Source organism: Nyctereutes procyonoides, unplaced genomic scaffold (genome assembly GCF_905146905.1).
Source record: "Nyctereutes procyonoides isolate TBG_1078 unplaced genomic scaffold, NYPRO_anot_genome, whole genome shotgun sequence".
NCBI classification, from domain to species: Eukaryota; Metazoa; Chordata; class Mammalia; order Carnivora; family Canidae; genus Nyctereutes; species Nyctereutes procyonoides.
Genome location: NW_026575139.1, coordinates 34,593,953 through 34,614,135, shown reverse-complemented (window position 1 = coordinate 34,614,135; position 20,183 = coordinate 34,593,953). Strand labels below are relative to the sequence as shown.

Here is a 20,183-nt window from a genome sequence, read left to right as displayed (position 1 = left end):
CACAACCTTATAAAGTCACAGTGGGTTAACAAACTTAAAAAAGTGAAAACTCATCTAAGATCCCTGCTAAGTAAGTAGTAGGACTGGGCCCAGGTCTGTCCATCTATATCACTTTCCCAGGAAGGACAACAAAAAATACGTTGTACATACTTAGGTGCTTCCAAGGATTAGGGGCCATCACAGAGATGGAGGGATGTTCAAATCATCTAACTCCCTTGTTCCAAATTCAAGCTAAGCAAGCTACGTAAGAATGCCTTGGCTGCTGGTTGAGCTTGCCTGCTTCTAATGGTGGGACAGAGAAGTATGTGGGGAGCGCATGAACTTAGGAGATAGCATCATCTCAAGAACTGTAATTAGGGTGGAAGAGAGGAGAGTTTTGAACTACATGGCCTCCCCTTCTTCACTCTCCAAATACCATTCACTCTCACATACCAGGAGGGAGTGGTAGAGAAGGAAAAACGGGGTTAAGAAGCACTCTTAATTCAAGAATAACACAAAGGCAGGGTAGTGAGGTGGTGAGAGGAGAGAGTGAAAGGGAAGCTGTTTCTTAAGTAAAATGAACATTTAATCCTGAAGCCTACTATTCTGGCCTTGTCAGAAGCAGCAAGAAATCCAGAGAAAAGCTAATCAAAAGCCTTATCACCTATTTATTTAGAAGTACTCCATGAAACGATTACAGTACAGAGAAAGTAGTCCAATCTTTGGGTTTTAGTCCTCATTCCTATTGTAAAGAATGATTCTAGGAAAGTATTAGGCATAGCAGTTAAGAGTTTTGGCTCTGGAGCCAGACAGCTCAGATCAAATCAGCTCTGCCAATTACCCCAATTACCCAGGTGAATAGCTCTGGGCAAGTTTCTTAACCTCCCTCTACTTCCTTTAAATCATCTATAAAATAATCTATATAATGCTACTATCTACCTCACAGGGTTGTTGTTATGAAGACTGAATTAATGCATATGTTGTACTGGCTGCAGATAATTATGCTGCTAACCACGGAAGTTGTACATACAGGTGCTGGTGATCTTCTATTAGTACACACCTTTGTGAAGAAATTCTAAGGATTAAGTATTTGTCTACTAACTCTAAATTGTGAAACTATTATAACAACCTATCAAAACTGACACAAGATAAAACAGAAAATCTAGAGTCACACATGTTTTTAAAAAATCGAACTCATTACCAGAAGAAACTTCCAACAGAGAAAACCACAGGCCCAGATTGGTAAAATCATTCTAACAACTTCATTTTTTATCTTTAGTTACTGCCATAAATGGGAAGACTCTGCTCCTTTCCAATCTTATATATTCCAAGAGAGCAGCATCTAGCAGAGCACTGCAATGTGGTAAAATCAAGTTTAAACCATTCTAGAGATAGATATATCTTTGAATATTGACTCAAAAGCTATGGATCTTCTACCACAAAAATACACACAAGACATTCAAAATTCTGCAGTCAACATCAGAGGACCCATGCACTCTATGAGTCTCTATAGACACCCTAAGATGCTAAACGAATATTAGTAAGTGAGCATTAACCAAAGAAGGAAAATACTATTGTTTAAGATTTATGGTCATTAAGGAAAGGGACAAAATGCCTGCTAGTTTCTCTACCCTCTGATAAATTACAAATGGTAACAATCTGCTCCTAACCTTGAGCAGAGAACACTTTCTGATCTCATTCTAAAAATGTCTTTTGATAATCTTCATTATCATAACTTTAAACTCTTTTCTAAGTACCAAGGAATTCTTTACTTTCTAATTTAATTCTCAAGTCCTATCTCTTGGACTTATCCTATTTTCAAATTTTGCCAATAATTTAGTTCCAATAATTTAATAATTTAGGCATTTAGTTCCTAGATGCCTTTTCCAGATATCACTCAATTCTCTCCCATTATTTATATTTTCAATAGAGCAAACAGCCCATCTCCACCACCATCAGCCCCACATGGGTCAGATCTTATCTCCTTTGAGTCTGAAGAGTCACCTCCAAGGCAAATTCTGGACAGGACATATGGTTACATTCTTTATCAGATACCAGAGGATAAAAAAATGGAAATTTCATATTCCCCCCTGGTAGTTATCATTCCCAAGGCTACTTTAGTTATTTTACAAAAGAAACTCTCCGTCCTTCAGCCAATAAAGTATGTAGTGAAGTTAACAAAGCACTCCTAAAAGTCTGTACAGGCAGACTCTGAGACCTTTAATTGTAACTTAATAATTTTCTACAAAACCAGATTTTTCTATTAAGTGGCAAACCAGAGCTGTGACTTCCAGTTCAATCAAAGGATATATAAAAGATAAAACACTTATTTAAATAACCAAATGATAGGGTATAATTTGAGAGTAGGAAAAGCAAAGCTAATGGTGGCCAAGAAACAATAATTAGGGCTCAAGGAAAGACTTCAAGAGAAAAGAAGAAGAAACTGTCCAAAATATTTTATCTTAAAACTATATTACCTCTGGGAAAAAAATCACATATTCTACATATTGAGGTATACAGAAATTTAAGCACAGATTAGGAGTGGGGCAGACTTTGAAACCAATAAAAGCCAAGTCATAAGGACTAGCAAAATATGTTGCACAGTCAGTGCAACAAGGTACACTTTCTGCAGGAAAGAAATGATAGGATTGTATTCTAACAAAGATTCCACCACTGTATATGCAATCACTACCTTCAGTTATCATCTCAACTTCCTTCTACCTCATGTGCTCCTCAACCCACTAGCTCCCACCTCCACCACCGCACAAAAGCACAATGATTTCCCAGTACCACCTAGAATTCCATCATTGTTCTTTTTCTCTCTTGCCCTCCTCCCGTACTGATAATTACCAATCTTTCCACATCTAGGTCTCCCATAACCTCCAAGTTAACACATCAAAAGTCAATTCCTCAGCTTCCATCCAAACCCTGCTCGTCCTCCTGCAGTACCTTTCTCAAACAAGAGCACAACAAACCACCTAAATTGCCAAGCTATCCTACACCCCTTCCTCTCTCTCACACTCCAAACACTCACAAATGCCAAGTGACTTCAATTTTACCTGCTAAGTGAGTCTCAAATGCCATCCTTCTTCTCCTTCTCTACTTCCACACCTATGCTTGCTATAGGCTCTCCACAACTTCTCTACAAGAACAGTTTCCAAATGATTCCTCTCTACCTTCAGTATCAGCCCCCACCAATCTCTCTGGCCCCCCTGCCATTGCAATACAAACCTCACCATGTCACTCAACTGCTTCAAACTTTTCAATGGTTATCCACTGTCTGTGAGGTTCTTTCAGGATCTGGCCCACATAAACAGCTTCCACTGTCACCATTCACCTCCTCCCACTCCCCAACACACACACACACAGACACACGTGTGTGTGTGCATGCACACAATGCTGTGACAACACAGCACTACTGTGTTCCTTGGAATATAGCACAGGATTTGGCAACTCCTTTGCATCACATAATTCTCTTTTTCATTTCAACACTATTTCAGCCACTTGGAAAACACGCATTCACCTTTAACATTCTACTGAGGCTTTACTCACTTTGTAAATAGCTTTCCTTGACCATCTCTACTTACCTCTGAGTAACTGTCCCTCTCTCTAATCCTTCCTTACCTTGTACATTCCTCTATAAATGCACATATGACATTTTCTTATTATTTGTTCACAAATATCCATTCTACCTGATTTTGAGTTTGTTGATAGAGCAGGGCCCTGCCTTTTGTTATCATCAAAATGTAAAAGAGCGGCTCTAAATCTTTCAGTAAACTTTATCTGGAATTAACTAAAATAATGTCTTCACCAATGAGATTTCATCTCACTCTCAAACTATAACCAGAAGAGCCATTTTTGAAAAGGAAAATGTGTAGATATAAAGAATATAAAATACACAGAATTCAAGTTTGGGGGGGGTGGATTAAGCACAATATTACTTGGAAAGCCAGAAATTCTAAGTCTTTCCAATGGATGCATGGCAACAGAACCAAAAAGAAAACATTAGCATAATGTGGTAAAAATACTGCCTCAAGGACAGAAGCCTGACACTTGAGATGATACAAAGCAGAATGTGCCAAAGCCTGAAGGAACTATAAGCCCTGATTCTCATTTTTCCATCAGATATGCTCTCATGAGAAATACATACCTAAGCAACTATTTTGGAAGCAGAATCCATTCTAACTTTCTTAGGCTGTGTTGACCAAAAGAGCTAAGTCTTCAGAGCTGGGACGCGAGGGCCACCATCATCAACCCGCTCCATTTACAACAGGAGAAAGTGGGGCTTGAGAGAAATTACTTGCCCAAGATCTCACCACCAGTCAAGTGGAAGATGAGAAAGGAGGAAAGTGACTTCCACAAATTCTGCCTGGGGCACTCTCCACTACCCAGCACTGTTCTTCTGCAGGTAAGCTGGGTGCTACATTGTTTTATTTTATTTACAACTGAAGAGCTGTACTACTTTCTTAATTCTAACAGCCTGGAGGTGGTATCCAGACTTCATTTAAATGCTAAAAAAGGCTTCCACAACTCATAGATTACTTTTATCTGTCACTCTTTCCTTGCCATAACGGGATTAGAACTCTCCAAAGATAAGTCTCTTCAGGTTAAATCAAAGGTTTCTGGTAACAGTGCTGACACCAGAACATGTCATCATAAATTATGACTCATCCAAGTTCATAAAACCTAGCTATAATTTCATTGATATTTCACTAAAGCACCCCCATTTCCTTCACTAGTCCTAGTGAAGCAACTGCATTTTACAGTAACAAGATAGACTAGGTGGGGACAGTGACATTTGTTCGACAGATCATCTTGGAATTACAGAATGTGAGAACCACTGAGGCAACGGACTACAAGACATCCAGTTGACAGCATCTTAAATTCACAAGCAGGAACTCTGGGTCCCACCAATGATTGTAAAATCAAGTACCTCATAACAGAATAGTCAAAACATAATATTTTTGACTGAATGCTTGCCATGTTTTAAAGCTTTATACACATCATTACTGCCAATCCTCATGAAAAGCACCAAAAGGCAGGTATGATACAAAGTGAGCAGTGGCAGCACCAGGATTTCTATATACAAAGGACCTAAGAGGTAGCAATATGGAAGGGAATAGAAGACACCAAGTGGGGACTTGGTTCCAACCCTTTTTACACAGAGCCATGAGCACCTTGCTTGCTAGACTGTATGTATAACTGAGGTGGTGAGAACCTTGATGTACAAACAAAGCACAACAATTTTGCTTAGGCAGAGTATTTACAGAGCAGTGTAGGAAGGACCATGGCTACCCTTCCCCCAATCCCATGTATGTCTCAGTACCACACAAAAACCCAGGGCTCCAAAGATGGAGGGCACCATCCACAGTGATGGAGCAAGTTAAGTGTGGCCACAGCTGGCACACGAACCCAGGTCTGTGTGGTTGCAGTCTTTTCTCTTTCTACTCTCCCACACTGGCTCTTGCTCTGTAAATGCCCCACGTTGTCTAAGAACCCTGTAAAATTAACAGCTACAATTTCACAAATCATGAGATATGAAAAATAAACTATACCTCTGAAAACCTTAAACTACCATCTAGAAAGTAAATTTTCTAATGTCCTAGAACAGCATGTGTGCCATAGATTTAACACCTCCTAAGGTAGGGCTCAAGTATATTTTTAAAATACATCCACACACAACTGACAGGAGACTTTAAAAAAAAAATTGGGGGGTAGTGAGTTGGGGGAGGGTAGCAGAGAAGGGAAAATAGTCTCCTTTAAAAAACCAAAGCTAGCGGTGCCTGGGTTGCTCAGTGGTTGAGCATCTGCCTTTGGCTAAAGTCGTGATCCCAGGGTCCTAGGATGGAGCCTACTTCTCCCTCTGCCTATATCTCTCATGAATAATAAATAAATAAAATCTTAAAAAGAAAAAAGAAAAGACCAAAGTTTGGTTTAAAACCAAGCTCGTTTCATAAGAATAAAAGAATTTTTTGATTATGACAAATACTGGGTTTATTTATTTATTTTTTAAAAAGATTCTATTTACTTATTCATGAGAGACACAGAGAGAGAGAGAGGCAGAGACACAGGCAGAGAGACATGAAGCCTGCAGGAAGTCTGACATGGGACTCGATCCCCGGTCTCCAGGATTACGACCTGGACTGAAGGCGGTGCTAAACCGCTGAGCCACCCAGGCTGCCCCAAATACCGGGTTTTTGTTTTTGTTTTTTTTAATTTATTTATGATAGTCACAGAGAGAGAGAGAGAGAGAGAGAGAGAGGGGCAGAGACATAGGCAGAGGGAGAAGCAGGCTCCATGCACCGGGAGCCCGACGTGGGATTCGATCCCGGATCTCCAGGATTGTGCCCTGGGCCAAAGGCAGGCGCCAAACCGCTGCGCCACCCAGGGATCCCAAATACCGGGTTTATAAACTGAATATAATCCAATGACATTCAATAGCTTAATCATAATTCAAGAGCCTGAAATGCCTACATTTAGGAAAGAATTCATTCACTCACTCAACAAACTCCAGGTAGGCCTGTGCTAGGAGGTATTACAGAGGCCATGAGATGTGCAGGACACAGTTCCTGCCTAGAAGCATTATAGTCCAATTAGAAAATTTGGATAAACACATATGAAAAAATTAAAAAGCCACAAATGAACAAATTCCCAAAGGGTAGATTGTCGAGAAGTGGAGGAACTGAAGGAAGGAGACAACTTGGGGCTTTTCGGTATCAGTAGTGGCACTTTAAGCCAAGTCTGAAAAGGAAGGGGAGAATCAGAACTAGAGGCAGGGTCAGGAAACACTCGAAGGTCCAGAAACAGGGGGTAAGAAAGGCTACTAAAAAAAGACAACAAATCAGTAAATATACAGATTTTCTCACACAAGGGCAAACTGCCATATATATATGAATATTCATAGGATAGTAGTTAAATAAATTATGGTGCATCCAACGGTGAAGTATTACACAGCTTTAAACCTAAATAAAACACCTTAATGTGTACTGATATGTATTATATATTGATAAGTAAAAAAAGCAAGTACAGATAAGTGTGTTTTGTATGCCACCACTTGTGTATTTGTACCTATCTGCTCATATACGCTTATGTATTCATGGACTATCCATGGAATGATACAGAAGTAAGTTATAAAACAGTGGATACCTCTGTCGGCTGACGACACAGATAAGTTAAAACCAATAGGCCATGCTCTGTAGAAACTAGATAAACTAGAGAAAACCCTTAATATCAGGTTAAGAAGTTTAGAGAGCATGCAAACTCTAGAGCAGGGCTTCTCAACAATGGTACTACTGACATTTAAGGCCAGATAATTCATTGTTGGGGGAACCATCCTGTGCAGCATAAGATGTTTAGCTACATTCCAGCCTCTCTCCACTGGATGCTGGTAGCATACCCCTGCAACCCCTGGTTGTGACTGCCAAAAATGTCTCTAGACATTACCAAAGTACCTTGGGAAGCAAAATCAGCCCTGGTTGAGAACCACTGCTCAAGAGCTACAATGTTCATAGTTAATCTACAAAATATTCTGCTACTATATTCTTGTAAATTAACAACAAATGCAATATACACTCAGATATAGACCTGAGAAATACATTGGACATTGTTTTGAAATGATCTTCATACATCAGTCATTGTTTCTCAAATTATGATATTCACATCCCTTCCCAAATTTGAACTATTCATTTTTAACCACATCTATTCCATCACAGATGTCTCTCTTCTGTATTTGTTGAATACAAAGGATAAAAGTTGAATTGAAAAGCTAGACAGATTTTCAGCAGTAGAGAGAGTGGGCCAGATTCTCCAAAAGGCTTCCCAGGGGTGCCCTGACCCTTTTGGATCTCTGCGGCATAATTTCACCAGTTGGAAGAAGAGCTCTATTTCCCCCAAAGAGCACATACTCTCTAGATGCAAGATCTTCTGGGATGCCAAGGAAGGCAATCTTCTCACAGAAATCTATCAGAAAACCATATTTTGGCTCAGCTTTTTAAAAACTAATATAATTATTGACCCAGTAAGAACATAATTACTTCCATTATGCTAATAATGTTTTTCCTCATAACTCCTAATGACCAAAGTGAAAGAAGACACTGTTCAAAAATAATGAAAGATATCACCCTTGATTTCAAGACTATAAAGACAATGATTAGTTTATAAAGCCAGGACAGGCTTTAACTAGATTCTACAAATCACAATTTTATTAAGGTTAAAGCTATTTCTAATTTACCACAATGAACAGAGAGAAAAAAAAAATCAAGACATCCAACGGGCTTGAATATCTTTCAAACACAGATCTAAAACTCGTGTTGATTTTCCTGTGTCTTGTTTTTTCTCAATGCCAGAAATCCAAGAATACCCTGGCAATCCTGGCTTCATATTTTGAAGTCATTGATTCCTCCAGTACTGTTGTAGGTGAAAAGTTCTGGATTTCATTCTCTAGAAATCATACTCTTCAAATTCTAGTATTATTCCAACTACTTTAGCTTAGCTCTCAGAAAGCTGGCTCTCATTTGTGGAGGTGACCTCCAGTGACCTGACTGCATAAATACACCTGTGAGTCGCTATGGAAGGTGCTTAAAAGTGTCCGCGGCGAAAAAAAAGAAACTCACCATTCTAACTACTTCAGGGTAAGTCTGCTCTGTCAAACAGCCTCTGCTTATTGTAATGTAGTCCACCAGTTCATTAAGAGTGGAGCGCTTGTATTCTTTCATTTTAAGATCAGATAGCGTGTCCATGAAGTCAAAAATGACACAGCACTGCTGAAGTTTCTTTAGGAACAGTTCAGGCTGCTCTGAGGATGGAACGTCTAAGAAAAAAAAAGGAAATGGTGTAAGTCTGTCATCAATTTCTAGGTAACAGGAATTCTCTGTGAAAGTTACTTCAAAAGCAAGCTCAAAAAAATAAGAATTCACATGACAACAGTGTTCTTTTTAACAATTACACATGGGCAGGAGGGGATACCACAGCCACTACTTCAGAGATCTTGTCTTTGAAAACTACATGGTACCAACACCATGCACAGCATTTGCTATTCCACAACCAAAGATTGACCAAAATCCCAAGAGCCATTAGAAAGTTGAAGCAAATTTTAACCAAAAACACCCCCATGTCAAAACCCCTGAGCCAAAAACACTGAAAAAGGTCAAACTTCCCATTATAAGGTAAAGCCAGAAGTTTTCACTGTTGGTTTAAATTAGTTTTACTAAAAAAATTTCAAAGCAGAAATGTCAGTAACTTCATTTTAATTTCACGCTGACATCCTTGGTATTTAAAGCAACTGTTGTGTGTGTTTATATTTTTTGTTTTGTTTTGGCTTGACATCTATGAAGTTTCTTTGTCAAGGAAACTTGAAAAAAACAACAAAATGAAGTACTATCAATTCTCTCAAAAAGAACACACCAGTAATGGGACAATAAGAGCAAACTCTACTTTTAAATCAATGCTCTCTCTTTTGACCCATCTTATTCCCTTACAGTGGGAGAAAACCACTAGCATCTTCATTAATATGTTCTCAGAATAAACATCTGTTCTTTTTCCACAAACGGCACATCAGACATTTGGTTTGGTGTCATTTCTAGAAACTAGATAAAAATTTTACATTCAAATTCCCCAGTTAGAATGAAAACATGATCTACAGCTGGACTTGAAACACACCAAGTTGTAGATAATCCATTCCATTCCTGTTTTACTTTCACTACTTTATTCCCCAAACTGGAACTTCTCTTGCAAGGGCAATGAAATTATGACCAGAGCAGGCTCCTGCCTTCATCCAAGGTGATTAACTCATTAATCCTCAAGACACTCTTAGAAGTAAGCAGGTGGCATTATTATTCTCTATTTTTCCAAAAAGAAAATTAGACACAGTCACTGAGGTCCCACAATGAATGAATTATGAAGCTGGGCATAGTGCCCAGGTCTCTAGCCACATTTCCACATTCCCTCTGTACTACTCAAGGACTTTAAACAATGTTTGGCCAGTCACTTGCAGCTACCCTCAGTTACCAGCCTCCCAGTAAATGCTTTATAGCAGCCCTAAAGCATGGGTCACCTATGCTCTGAAGGTAAGTGCAACAATTAACAGGACTCACCTTACAACCACCAGTAGCCCCAGCAGAAAGGAGTGAGAGTTAGGCTCCTATTCAAAAGGTCCACATGACTCCTCTCCACAACTCCCTTCCCTTGTTCACATCCCACAACCCAAGTGCTAGCCCAAGTAACAAGGGCTTCATAGATAATTCTCCCAAAACACTGCCTACTAACATCAACATTAAGGTAAGCCTAGATGAGAGTAGACAGGACACCTGAAAACATAGGATTTCTCTACCAGATACGAGGGAACAAGAAGTAGTCAATATTTTAAAGGTATTTAGGACATCACTGCTAGTCTTAGCAAAAACCAGATGTAAATTTAGAAATTATTCTTAGGCAGTACATTTCCCCCTCCTACCACCACCCCCACAGGTCTCCAAAAGCTAATGTATCTTATAGTCAAAAAGACTCTGGGATTTGAGTTAAGCCATAAGATGTCTTATTCCATGCCCCTACACTGAATCACTTTCAAAAAAGAAAAAAAAAATCTAGCTTTGGACTCTAAGAACTAAATTTAGTCAGATCAAGCTTTCTCTGTAATTGCTACCTGCTTCAAATGTTCAAAATTTAACTAATTTTTTAAAAAATACTAAACAAGGCTGCTTACGAACATGGCTAAATATCCTTAAACAATGACTGGTTGTATGCAAAAGACCATTATGGTTAACTACTGAAATCAGACCCCATATCTCAAAGTTGAATGGAAGTTTTGATGCTGCATAGGGAACAAAACGATCTTATTAATGTAACATTAAGGCAAAAAAATCTTTAGAAGAAAATTTAATTAATCCTATTTTTGCTACAGTAACTTTGATAAAGCTTTAAAAACAGACCATCTACATGGAGAACTGCATAACTCAACACACAGGAATTATGAAAGCATCTATAAATGATAGCCTTTCCTCCAAAAAGCAAACCATCATTTAAGTAGGGACAACAATGATTAATCTTTGTGGTCACTGCAATAATATTCAAGAGAACCATATATTAGGCTATTTTAAAAATTCAGGCAATTAACATTTAGTCTTTTTTTTTTTCATGTTAGGCAATTGAAATCTATGCTTTATCCAAATTGATGTAATGTCATAGGCAAATGTGAAGCAGGCTATCCATCTGCCTAATGGAATAATGACAATAGCTTACATTTACTAAGCACTACAGGCTACATTTATTATGTACTATGTACTATTCTAAGCATTTTCACATACTGTATCTCATTTAATCCCACCAACAATCCTATGCAGTAGGTACTATTTCCAATTTAGCAGATGAAGAAATCAAGATACAAAAAAAGTCAGTGACTTGCCCAGAATCATATAGCTAACGAGCAGTGGAAACAGGATTCAAACCCAGACAGACTGACTCCAGAACCAGGACTCTTCACTACTATGCAACAAACTCAATATAAGGCATATCACATTTCATAAAACTGGGTGTGTACAGAGATAAGAAGAGGAAGAACACAGAAGGAAATCAACAAATTAATCTCCAACATGTCCCATTTATAAAGAATCTATCTCCCCTCTAGCTCATTCCCAAGATTAACACATACAGCAATAGGTATTCTTTATCCTTTATCATAGACTAAATTATTCTAAGATGATCTCCTCTCCCTAAAGAACTAAAGTAATCAAGATTCACTGAAAGAAAAAGAGTGAGGAATGTTCCTCAAAGAGCCAATTCCATTATAACAATTAATTTTTTTTTTCATTCTCACTGAAGGAAGACCTAAATCATAAATCAGTCTGAGCAAAGGGCTCCTCTTATAATGTCTGGCCCCTGGATTGCCTCAAATAGCTATGTTGCTCCCAAACTCCTTGTCTCATCTCCTAATCCCAGTGAACTATATAAAGGTATAAAAATGTAGACCAGGCCAGGATCAGAGAAGAAACACTTAGAGTAATCCAAAAGATTTCAATGATACAAGTTTACTGTCTAGGGAACCAGTCCCAGAAGCAGAATAAATATCTTTATGAAGAAACATGTATAAAAAGTATTAGGTACTAGGGACATAAAGAAAACACCAAAAAACAAACAAACAAACAAACCACCACAAATGATAAAAAGAAGACATTAGATAGGCAATACCTTTTGACCATAATGCACTAACATTAGATTTTAACAATTCAAAATGACCCACCTCCCAAATCCAAGCTACCTGAAAATCTAAACACCTCTAAAGCAACTCAGATTGAAAGAGGGGAAAAAATTACAGACATTTAAAAATAAATGTAAATTAGAAAAATTAAAGGTCATCTTAAAATCCCAAAGGAGACCAGGCAGTATGCTTATGCCATCTCTTCCAATAGAAGCCTCTGGTCTACACAGGCCATCCCTCCCCCCAGGAGAAGAATTCTACAGGATCATAACCATAAATAATGAGGAATCAATAAGTGGTTATGTAATACCATGAAGGTCATTAGCACAACAACCCATCCATTAATGTTAGTATTTGTTTAAATGAGAAATAACTGCTCCAACTATCATAGCTTGATAAGATTTCTAAGGTCAGATTCTACTGCTCTGGAACAACTCTGAAAATTACATTGATTTGTAGAATATGTTTCTCACCCAAGAATATAAAAGTAACCAGCTAAGTGGTCAATCTACTTGGCAGTTACATTTCTCACCACACTGTCCCTCTTTTTCCTTTTTAGCATTACGTATTTTCTCCCATATGCCTTTCTCTCTCTCTCTCTCTCTCTCTCTCTCTCTCTCTCTCTCTCTCTCTTTGGAAAGACTTATTTACCTGAGAGAGAGAGAAAGCATAAAAGCAGGAGAAGGAAAGAGGGAGAAGTAGACTCCTCAGCCCGATGTGGGCTGGATGCCTGGATCCTTGAGATCATAATCTGAGCTGAAGGCTGTCATTTAACTGACCGAGCCACCCAGGCGCCCCTCCCATATGCCTTTTCTATTACCATCCCCCAACATTCTCCTATCAATTTTCATCAATAAGCTGGGGGAAACGACTACTCCTACTTCTAAGGTGTTCATACCCAAATAATTTTAAAATTTACAAGTACAAAAAGGGATGGGAACATGGACACAGAATTCAACAGGAGAGGGAAGATGCAAGTTCAAAGTAAGAGACAAGGGCAGCCCTGGTGGCGCAGTGGTTTAGCGCGGCCTGCAGCCTGGGGTGTGGTCCTGGAGACCTGAGATCGAGTCTCACGTCAGGCTTCCTGCATGGAGCCTGCATCTCCCTCTGCCTGTGTCTCTGCCTCTCTCTCTGAATAGATAAATAAATCTTAAAAAAAAAAAAATTAAGAGACAAAGATTCTCAGGGCACCTGGAAGGCTCAGTTGGTCAAGTATCAGACTCTTGATTTCAGTTCAGGTCATGATCTCAGGATTGTGAGATCAAGCCCCGTGTCAGGCTCTGTGCTAGGTTAAGATTCTCTCTCTCCATCAACCACTCACTCCCTCTCAGAGAGAGAGAGAGAGAGAGAGATGCTCCTTGTGTCCAAAGAACTATATACATTTTAGTCACAGCCCAACCCCCGTAGGGGGTTGCACACATTATATGCACACACATACACTTCCCCTCCCCCTCTCTATGATTTCAAGGACTGGTTGTTTATTAGATGTTTGTCTGGAACTGGAAAAAGCAGCTCATTCCTCCTTAGCTTCCATCATTCCATCCCATCTGATGTTTGGGGCACAGGATCATGGATCCAATATTAGCCCATCTTCCCTCAAGGCCTGACTCAGTCAGGATTTGCAAAGCGAAAAATTGCAAAGGTGGAAGAATTAAAACAAAAGTAGGTATTCTTGGGTCTGGTGCCGTAAGACTCCATTCAACTGAAGCTGCTGAAAATCAGAACATTAAATTCACACTTGCAAATAGGCCAACCAAATAAATAAAGAAGGCCCACATCATTATTAACACTTATTAGCTATGTCTTCATAGGAAAAAATGCAAACCGATTAAAAAAAAAAAGATGTGGGTTGGTAACCTGTTCACACATAGGCTATTAAAATAAATATGGAAATATAGTGAATAAATATTTCTAAAAAATTATGCTTGCCCTGGAAGCTAAGCAGTAACATTATTTGACCTCCTAAAGAACAATATTTATAACAAATTATTTCAATTCAAAAGATCTGAAATAAAATCTTCTTAAATTAACAATGCTTTTCATCTGAAAATGTCCTAAGCTATTACCGGGCCCTTTTAAATGCAACTCTCACAAAAAAATAAAGGTACCAGCACATATGAGAATATAAACATGGTCTTTGATTCCCCACTCCCAACTCATCTCTTAGAACTTTCCCTAAGGTGTATAAATCACCATCCATGTATGCTATCAGTCCCTCACACACAACCCTCTAAAACTTCAACAAAGTCAATGAGAAAAGCATATGAACCTATATTTACAGAAAACTAGTTTCACAGTAGTAATGAGAGCTTAGCACTAAAATACAAAGTTGACAACCTTGAAGACCTGAGGCATGGTCTGTTAGTACAAGTGATAAAATGCCTAACTAACTGCCTGACCTTATGCTTTGTCCAAATCCTTGCCACCAAGTTTACTTCTAAACATAGATACAAGAAGCATTCTCTTTAAATTAGAGATGGTGACAAAACATGAGAGACTCCTAACTCTGGGAAACGAACAAGGGGTAGTGGAAGGGGAGGCGGGCGGGGGGATGGGGAGACTGGGTGACAGACACTGAGGAGGGCACCTGATGGGATGAGCACTGTGTGTCATACTATATGTTGGCAAACCGAACTTCAATTAAAAAAAAAAAAGCATTCTTTTTGTAGTGCATTATTTTGGGAAAACTGAATGGAATCCTATTTTTATTAGTGAACTATGCTTAAATTAGGAATTGTTTTTGACACTCAACAAATTACAAATACAACCAGCAATATATCATCAAAACAGGGAGACAAAACTCTAAATCCTTCTAATGAATCAAGTAATATTAGGCTTCATGTCCTATGAACTAGATCTAAGTATAATATGTTGATTTCACAAGCTACTTCAATATACATAAACAAGTAAGAAACTACCCCAAAACTAACATGTTGGCTAAAATAAGACTTGACCATTCTAATGGTAATTCATATAAAGACTTGACCATTCTAATTACTTTATAATTGTATTTAAAGCAGTGAGTTAAAAAACATGTGTTGCTGTTGAGGACAGTGGTGGTGGTGCACTACTACATATTTTTTAAAAGCATCAAAGTGATTTCAATGTGAGGCCACGCTTGAAAAACCACTGTTTTTCAAGTAATAACTAATAACTATAAAATTCTTCTTTCATCTTCGAAATTCTTTTTCTTTTAAATTTATTTAAAACTAACCATGAAAATGTTCCATTTCCACGCAAAGGAAGGTCCCTGGGAACACCTACAACAGTGAAACCATACTTCTTCGCCTGGGCTGTACAGAAGCGAATGTACAGTTGGCTGCCTTTAGAACTCTTTCCAAGCTATTAGGAAGATCAGAAAACACTTTGCTAATTATTAGTGTGCACTTTTTCCACATTTTCACAGGTTCAAAACGTGTCTTACAGAATGGCTACACAGATAAAATAGTATCCAGAAATATGAGACCAAGGTGTGAGTTTGAAACAAGTTTAAACAATAAACTGAAAGGCAGAAAAGGCTGATGCTGATATGTGAAAGTAAAAGAATGAAGACAATGATAATGAACACTATTGCAAAGCACTGCACTAAGCTCCTTACGTCCATCAGCCCCCTTTAATCCTCAGAACACCTTATGAGTGGCCACTATTAATATCCCAGTTCTTTCAGAAGAAAGGACTGGGGCCCAGAGCAGCTAAGTCACTTGCCCAACATCACTCCACTGCAGCCCTTAGTAGTGGGTATTTGAACAGCTGGTATTTGAACCCAAGTAATCTTATCCCAGAGCCCACACCAGTACTGACAATGATAATGATGGTGACAGTGACAGTGATAAATCACAGCAACAACTAGCGCCACCACCACTGGATCTATGGATAGATAAATTGTCATGGTTAGTTATTTGGTTAAGAAAAGTTGTAATCTAAAAGCAAAGGAAAATCTGATTGACTTTTCTACAGACATTTACATATTTAAAAACTTAAACAGCATAAAATCAGCCCCAAACTAGTGAACAATGGTAGAGAGGTAACTTAAAGTTTTGGGTTTTTTTTTGTTTTTTAAGATTTTATTTATTTATTCATGAGAGACAGAGAGAGAGAGGGGCAAAGACACAGGCAAAGGGAGAAGCAGGCTCCGTACAGGGAGCCTGACCTAGGACTGATCCCAAGTCTCCAGGATCATGCCCTGGGCTGAAGGCGGTGCTAAACCTCTGAGCCACCTGGGCTGCCCTCAAGTTTTCTTAAATAACAATATATTAATTATTCCACCCACCTTGAACAATTAACACCTATTTGTTATTATTCTTTCGTGAATTTCTCTAGTTTTCCTTTCCAAAAAGCTACAAATACATGCTTTACAGTTTGTAAGCAAAACCCAAAAAAGTCACCACTATTGCAAACTAGTGGCTGCAGCAGCAAAATTACAGGATTCAAGGCTTTCACATTATTTTGACACTATGTTTCAACCAGAATAGAGAAAAACACACACAAGCATACATGTGCACATTGCACATACACACAACTTTTAATAAATACTTCTATATTTCCAGCCCTTCATATTAGCTATCCCCCATGCTTTATCTTCTAATGCCAAGGCAGTCAATGAAACTTGTCAGGACAAGAAATAAAACATTTTAAAATTGATCAATTCCTAATTATAGGTGTAGATTACTTTTCCTGCCACCAAACTCAACCACAGGACATAAGCCACCAAAGCCTCAGCTGACAGAGTCAATCTCTCTATTATTTATTCATCACCCAAGGGCTTATTTCTAGAGATGGAATGAGGCCTTTGAACACAAGAAATTTCTGAAGCATGCTGGGCTATATCCTCCCAACAGAAGACTGCAAGAATTACATAGTATTCTAAAATATCTCTGTCAGTGATTCCCCTTTTTGAGGATTTTACATATTAATGAAATTACAAAAAAGACCAGGTTGACTTTTTTTCCCAGATACAATCATTAAGATAGTAGGTAGCCACATTTATTTTCACTATAACTTCATAAAAAGAAAGGCTCTTTTGAATAACAAAAGAAGAGAAAGGGCAGGGGGTACTGGTGTGGGCTCTGGTGTGGGGTACTGGTGTGGGCTCTGGGATCCCGGTGGCTCTGTGGATTAAGTGTCTGCCTTCAGCTCTGATCATGATCTCAGGGTCCAGGAATCCAGCCCCAGGTTGGGCTCCCTGCTCAGCAGGGAATAAGCTTCCCCCTCTGCCTCTGCTCCTCCCCTCTCCTGCTCTGTCTCAAATAAATGAATAATATCTTTAAAAGAGAGAGAGAGAGAGAAGAGAAGGGCAATTTCAGAATAAAAAACAATCTTCCTAAGAAGGAGGATAGCACATGTGCCTGCGGTGCACACGCGCACGTATAGACACACATACTCCATCATGTGTTCTCCACACTCCCCCCATGACTTTCCTTCCCTTCTACTTAGTGTTCACTTTGCTCAGCACCAGGAACAACTTCTCCAAAGGCCTGTATCTGGGAATTTGGGGTCATATCACTCCTTTGTTCCACCATTTGTCTAGTAGCATGGATAACTGAAATCTAGCTGTAGTGACATACCAATTCCATTTGTGTTTAGATGACCATAAAAGCGAAGAAGATAATCATATACCCTACAACAGTATAGAGCTTCTCACTTTACAGCAGCCACGTAGTCCTTAGAAACTATGTAACAAAAAATTTGCACTAAACTTTACACATACCTCCATTGAAGCACTTGCCTCATTATATTGGTTTTCCCCTATTATTTGAGAGAGAGAGAGAAAGCACAAGCAGGGGGAGGGGGCAGAAGGAGAAGGAGACCCCCCGCTGATCAGGCAGCCTGCCATGTGGTTGAATCTCAAGACCCTGAAATCATGACCAGGCTGAAGGCAGACATTTAACTCACTGAGCCACCCAGACACCTATACTGAGATGTTTTTTTTTTACATTGAGATTTTTTTTAACCAGTGAATCAAACACATGTTTTGTTCATCTTTTAATACCCAGCCCCCAGGAGAAGTTTCTAGAATGTGTAAGTACACAGTAGATACAGGTTCAGTCAGTAAATTCTACATATTGAATATTCTTTCTCCATGTTTCCAATTCTAAATTAGAACTTTATTCTTCTGGAAATAAAATTATACTGAAAAATAGAGGGAAAGGTTTAAGATTAGTATTAAATTAAATTAATATTAGTATTAGATTAAATTAATTATTTCCTAATATTTTAATAATACTGAGTCACAAAATGCAAATTAAAAAATAAGAATGGGGGCAGCCCCGGTGACTCAGCGGTTTAGCACCACCTTCAGTCCAGGGCGTGATCCTGGAGACCCAGGATGAGTTCCACGTCGGGCTCCCTGCATGGAGCCTGCTTCTGCCTCTGCCTCTCTCTCTGTCTCTGTGCCTCTCATGAATAGATAAATGAAATTAAAAAAAAAAAAAAGAATGCCTAAGCAAAATAAGTCAGACATAAAAAGACAGATACTATATGATTTCACTTATATGTGAAATCTAAAAAAGCCAAACTCACAGAAACAGAGATTAGAATAAAATGATGGCTACCAATGGAGAGATGTTGGTCAGAAAGTACAAACTTCCAAATATAAAATAAGATATAAAACGAGTAAGTTTCAGGAATCTAATGTACAGCATGGTGATTATAGTTAATAATACAGACTTGAAAGCTACTTAGAGAGTAGATCTTAAATGTTCACACCACAAAAAAGAAATGGTAATTATGTGACCAGATGGGAGTTGTTAGCAACATGCTATATATCTTGTACAGTGTTATATGTCAGTTATATTTCAAAAAAGGTGGAAGGGAGAGAGGAAGGAAAGAAGGAATGAAGGAAATAAGGGAGGGAGGGAGGAAGGAAGGGAGGGAAGAGGGGAAGGAGAGAGGGAAGGGAGGAAAGAAAGGAAAGGAAAAATAGACAAGGATGGTTTTTAATGAGAACAATACTGATGAATGTAAAAAGGCCAGCTTACATGACAAAAACCTAACTAAAAAATGCAATTCCTTAGTTTCTTGAAGTATCACCTCCCCTTACTAATATCTAATAAAATGTCTTATTTTCTAACACTTCATTGAAAAAAATCTAGTTGATTTTTCAAATAAACAAAATAGTTTATATTCAAGGATGAGAGAAAACTAGTCCAAATGAAAATGAATGTACAACATGAAGTAGTATAATTTGAAATGCCCTCCATAGCTAAAATAACCTGGCAATTTTACCAAGTATACCATTAATACGTAAGTGAAAAGTTGGAAGGTTTGGTGCAAACAGCATAGGCTTCACACTCATTTATTCAGTCAGCCATTCATTAGCCAAATATTCACTGAACTTCCATGGAGGGCCAAGCACTGCTGGGATACCACAACAAGGAAGAGATGAAATACTTTCCCTCACAGAGCTTTACATTCTATCACAAGGAAACAAATCATTGAAACTAAAATAATAAATACATTATATGGTATATGCTGTAGGAGAAAATAGTATGCTGGAGTTGGAGGGTATGATTTTATATACAGTGCATTCACCTGGAAGACGGTATTTGAGCAAACACTTGAAGGAAGTTAGATGGCATCTGGAGGGAAGGTGGCCCAAGCACAGGGATAGTAAGTGCAAAAGTACCTGCAGCAGGGAGTGTGCTGGTGAGGCAAAGGTAGCCAGAGCCTGAGTGGAAAGTGGGGGAGATGGATCAGAGGAGTAAGGTAGGAAGAGCTGTTGGAGATCATCCTGGGCCTTATGAAACACTTTTACACTTGATCTTAGCCAAAAGGCCAAGAAGTGATGTGAAACACTTATAGACTTTGGCCTTGACTCCAGTTCTGAACTGGAATCACACCTGGACTGTTTACTACAAGACACTAGACAAGCCACTTACTTCTCTGAGCATTAGTCTCCTCATCTATAAAACTGAGAAAATGTACTTCACAGGACTGGGTAAGGATTCAGTGAAAAAGCCGTCTGTAAGATGGAAAATGCTTCTCACAGTGTTATCATTCATTTTACAAACATCTA

The 20,183-nt window shown here is 38.6% G+C and overlaps 1 protein-coding gene across 3 annotated transcripts in view; it reads right to left on the bottom strand.

The window, feature by feature from the left end:
- Nucleotides 1-20,183, bottom strand: part of PPP2R5E (protein phosphatase 2 regulatory subunit B'epsilon) — a 147,138-nt gene that overhangs the window by 56,296 nt on the left and 70,659 nt on the right. For all 3 annotated transcript variants that reach the window (XM_055304223.1, XM_055304222.1, XM_055304221.1), the window contains exon 3: nucleotides 8,592-8,788. In XM_055304223.1, the coding sequence (XP_055160198.1) occupies nucleotides 8,592-8,788 (197 nt within the window). The remainder of the gene's footprint in view (nucleotides 1-8,591; nucleotides 8,789-20,183) is intronic.